The sequence below is a fragment of the Neophocaena asiaeorientalis genome, unplaced genomic scaffold (assembly GCF_003031525.2).
Source record: "Neophocaena asiaeorientalis asiaeorientalis breed wild unplaced genomic scaffold, Neophocaena_asiaeorientalis_V1.1 scaffold658, whole genome shotgun sequence".
Classification (NCBI taxonomy): domain Eukaryota; kingdom Metazoa; phylum Chordata; class Mammalia; order Artiodactyla; family Phocoenidae; genus Neophocaena; species Neophocaena asiaeorientalis.
In genome coordinates, this window is record NW_020173657.1 from 5,725 (window position 1) to 9,700 (window position 3,976).

The window sequence follows — 3,976 nt, forward strand, 5'->3', positions numbered from 1 at the left end:
TCTTAAGATTGGCTTAAGCATTTCCTACCTGCTAGGTGCTTCTTCATTTTCTTTTTGCTGTTGTTGTTCTGGTGGTGGTGCTGTACCTTGTGGCATCTTAGTTCCGTGACCACTGTTGAACCTGTGCCTTCAGCAGGGAAAGCCCAGAATCCTAACCACTGGACCACAAGGGAATTCCCACTAGAGGTTTCTTTCATACCACACATGAGCTTTGGGAAAGACCAAGGCACCCATTTCAGAAGGGGTAGCAGGAGGAGGTGATCTGAATTTCCTGTCAGAACATCCCACATCCTCTCTCTGCCCCAGCTCACATGCACCCATCCCTATCACCTAGGTCTTTTCCTGTATCCGCATGTCTGATAGGCTAGAGGTCCTGCAAAAAGGAACATTGTCCTGAGGCAATGACACAGCAGGGAGTCACCCTCAGCTTGAGACCTTAGCATCTATAAAATTCTTCAGGCCTCAGCCCAAAACAGCTTTGGTAGATCCAGCCTCCGGGACCCCATGATGTATTGTCCCATTTTGCAGATGAGGAGACAAACATTAAAGAGTTTAAGTAGCTCCCCCAAGGTCACCCAACTAGAAAGTTTACTTAAACTTTCAAACAACTGTTGACAAGATCTTACACTGTAAACTTTGTTTTTTAAAAAGTAGATTAGGGATTTCCTTGGCAGTCCAGTGGTTAATTCTCCATGCTTCCAATGCTGGGGTGTGGGTTCAATCCCTGGTTGGGGAACTAAGATCCCATGTACTGTGTAACCAAAAAATAAAATTAAAAGACAAACTTTAAAAAATAAAAATAGATTAGAATGTTTTTTTAATTGGATAAACTTTCTTTTAAACTTTGAGATGCCATGAAATTTAGGGCATTGCTTGCTCAGGGACGGGAAGTGGGCAAAATGCTTGGAGGAGAATAATTTTGTGTAGCTCTCCAGTTTACAAAGTTCAATCACATTCGATATCATCGATATCATCATCCCACCAGCCTTTAAGGTAAGCAGGGGAGGGACTATTTGTCCCATTTTACAGATGAGGAAACAGGTTCAGATAAGACTGATCCAAGGGCATGAAGGTGGAGGGGACTAAACTCAGAGCCTACTGGATCTCAAGGCCGCCAGTCCTGGAGGAGCCTTGATGCCAGAAGATGGGGCTGCTTAAGAGCTGGAGAAGAAGAGACAAGTGCAGGGATACTAGGCCCTCAGAACAGGCTAGGTGGGGCACAGGCAGTAACAAAGGTGGGCTTTTTTTTCTGTGCCTTGTTTTCCTCAGTGCTGATGCTGAGTGGGCATGTGTGAGGGAGATTTCAGGACCCCTTTCCCCTAGGGCCTTCCCTGGCTTTGGGGCCATCTCCTTGTAACCCCGAGGAAAAGGCAGAGAACAGCTAGAAGGAGAGAAATGAAGGAGGAAGAGGGAACCAGAAAACAGCCAAACAGGCACCCACACACACACACTTGCCTCGGTGAGGACTGGCTGAATCAGGAACAGGAGTCCCATGGCTGATTTTTGTCCTCCTGTTCACCTGTTTCACTCCTTCTAAGCAGGCTGAGAGAACTCAGGGGGATGTCTGTCAAGTTAGCACCAGTTCCTGGGTCTCTGAGAAGCCAAACTTGGTCTTGTGCTGGTCAAACAGTTTGTATAGGGCATTAATATAGACCACGTGGTATTTTGCCACCATCTCCTTGCTCAGATTCTCAATCTTGGGCAGTGATAGAGGTTTCCCAACTGCCAGGGGAGACAGAGAAGGGAAAGGGGAAGCATCAGAATGACTCACTGCTCAGAATAGGCCTCAGCCCTCAAGCCCGGTTTCTCCCCACACTTCCCCCACCCCTGTGCTCATCCTGGCCAGCCTCCCTGCCTCTGGACATGGCCAGAGCCAAGCTCCAGCCTTGGAAATGGATCCTGTGTCCCAGATGAGGCTAGCATCAGAAGGGCCAACTCACCAATTGTTGTTACAGGCTGAGCGTAAGGCAGAAGGCCCCAGGAGTTCCCCAGGAGTTTTATCTTGTGTAGAAAGCACAAGGGTAGCTGTGTACCTATTCTGGAACCACTTTTGGAAGTGATTAACGAAACCCCCAGGAGTGAAAATCTGCTGATTGTAGAGTTCTGTCTCCCCAAAGGCGTAGGCAGGGATTACAGCCACCCTGCAGAGGAAAAGCATGTTCCCTGATGGCCAGAAACGTAGGGACCCTGCTGAAAGCAAGACACACTGACCACCAGTGGTCCTGGGTCTCCCTGTAAGCTCCTCAGCCCCTAACCCAGCTGAGCCCAGGTCCAGGCTAAGTGGGAGAGCCTCATGGTATACCCCAAGCTGCCTCTGGGGGCAAAGTAGCAGCAAGCTAAGGGAAGCGAGTCCCAGACCCTCCTTTAAACCCACAAGGTCTGAAACACTGGAAGCTAAGACCCAAGGGCCTTTGTTTTTTCTCTTTCTGACTTACTTCACTCTGTATGACAGACTCTAGGTCCATCCACCTCAGTACAAATAGCTCAATTTCGTTTCTTTTTATGGCTGAGTGATATTCCATTGTATATATATGCCACATCTTCTTTATCCATTCATCTCTTGACGGACACTTAGGTTGCTTCCATGTCCTGGCTATTATAAATAGAGCTGCAATGAATATTGTGGTACATGATTCTTTTTGAATTATGGTTTTCTCAGGATATATGACCAGTAGTCGGATTGCTGGATTGTATGGTAGTTATATTTTTAGATTTTTAAGGAACCTCCATACTGTTCTCCGTAGTGGCTGTATCAATTTACATTCCCACCAACGGTGCAAAAGGGTTCCCTTTTCTCCACACCCTCTCCAGCATTTATTGTTTGTAGATTTTTTGATGATGGCCATTCTGACTGGTGTGAGATGATACGTCATTTTAGTTTTGATTTGCATTTCTCTAATGATTAGTGATGCTGAACATTCTTTCTTGTGTTTGTTGGTGATCTGTATATCTTCTTTGGAGAAATACCTATTTAGATCTTCTGCCCATTTTTTGATTAGGTTGTTTTTTTAATATTGAGCTGCATGAGCTGTTTATATATTTGGGAGATTAATCCTTTGTCCATTGATTCGTTGGCAAATATTTTCTCCCATTCTATTGTGTTTGTTGGTGATCTGTATATCTTCTTTGGAGAAATACCTATTTAGATCTTCTGCCCATTTTTGATTGCGTTGTTTGTTTTTGATATTGAGCTGCATGAGCTGCTTGTAAATATTGGAGATTAATCCTTTTTCAGTTGCTTCACTTTCAAATATTTTCTCCTGATGGTGGCTTGGAGTGCAATATCTCCCAGAGGAGGATTTAGGGAGCTCTTGATGGTTTTCTTGATGGTAGCCTGGAGTGCAATATCTCCCAGAGGAGGATTTAGGAAGTAACAAGATAGTTGAAGCTATCCTGAGTTGATGTTTCACTCAGTGAAAACATCATGAAATGGCTTCAGTTAAGAATGTTCTCATTGCTATGCATGAAAAAGAATTATCGGGACTTCCCTGGTGGCACAGTGGTTAAGAACCCCCCTGCCAATGCAGGGGACACGGGTTCAAGCCCTGGTCCGGGAAGATCCCACATGCCGCGGAGCTAGTTGAAGCTATCCTGAGTTGATGTTTCACTCAGTGAAAACATCATGAAATGGCTTCAGTTAAGAATGTTCTCATTGCTATGCATGAAAAAGAATTATCGGGACTTCCCTGGTGGCACAGTGGTTAAGAATCCACCTGCCAATGCAGGGGACACGGGTTCAAGCCCTGGTCCGGGAAGATCCCACATGCTGCGGAGCAACTAAGCCCGTGTGCCACAACTACTGAGCCTGCATGCTACAGTCCACAAGCCACAACTACTGACCCTGCATGCCACAACTACTGAAGCCCATGTGCCTAGATCCCGTGCTCTGTAACAAGAGAAGCCACCGCAATGAGAAGCCCACGCACCACAACAAAGAGTAGCCCCCGCTCGCTGCAACTAGAAAAAGCCCACACAC

The 3,976-nt window shown here is 46.1% G+C and overlaps 1 protein-coding gene across 1 annotated transcript; it reads right to left on the reverse strand.

Moving 5' to 3' along the window:
- Positions 1–1,095: 1,095 nt before the first annotated feature.
- Positions 1,096–2,158, reverse strand: LOC112401534 (acyl-CoA wax alcohol acyltransferase 2-like). Its single transcript, XM_024747827.1, is given in 5 exon segments — positions 1,096–1,161; positions 1,580–1,722; positions 1,941–1,998; positions 2,001–2,035; positions 2,038–2,158. Coding segments are annotated over 5 exon segments (423 nt in total).
- Between the last annotated feature and the right edge of the window lie 1,818 nt (positions 2,159–3,976).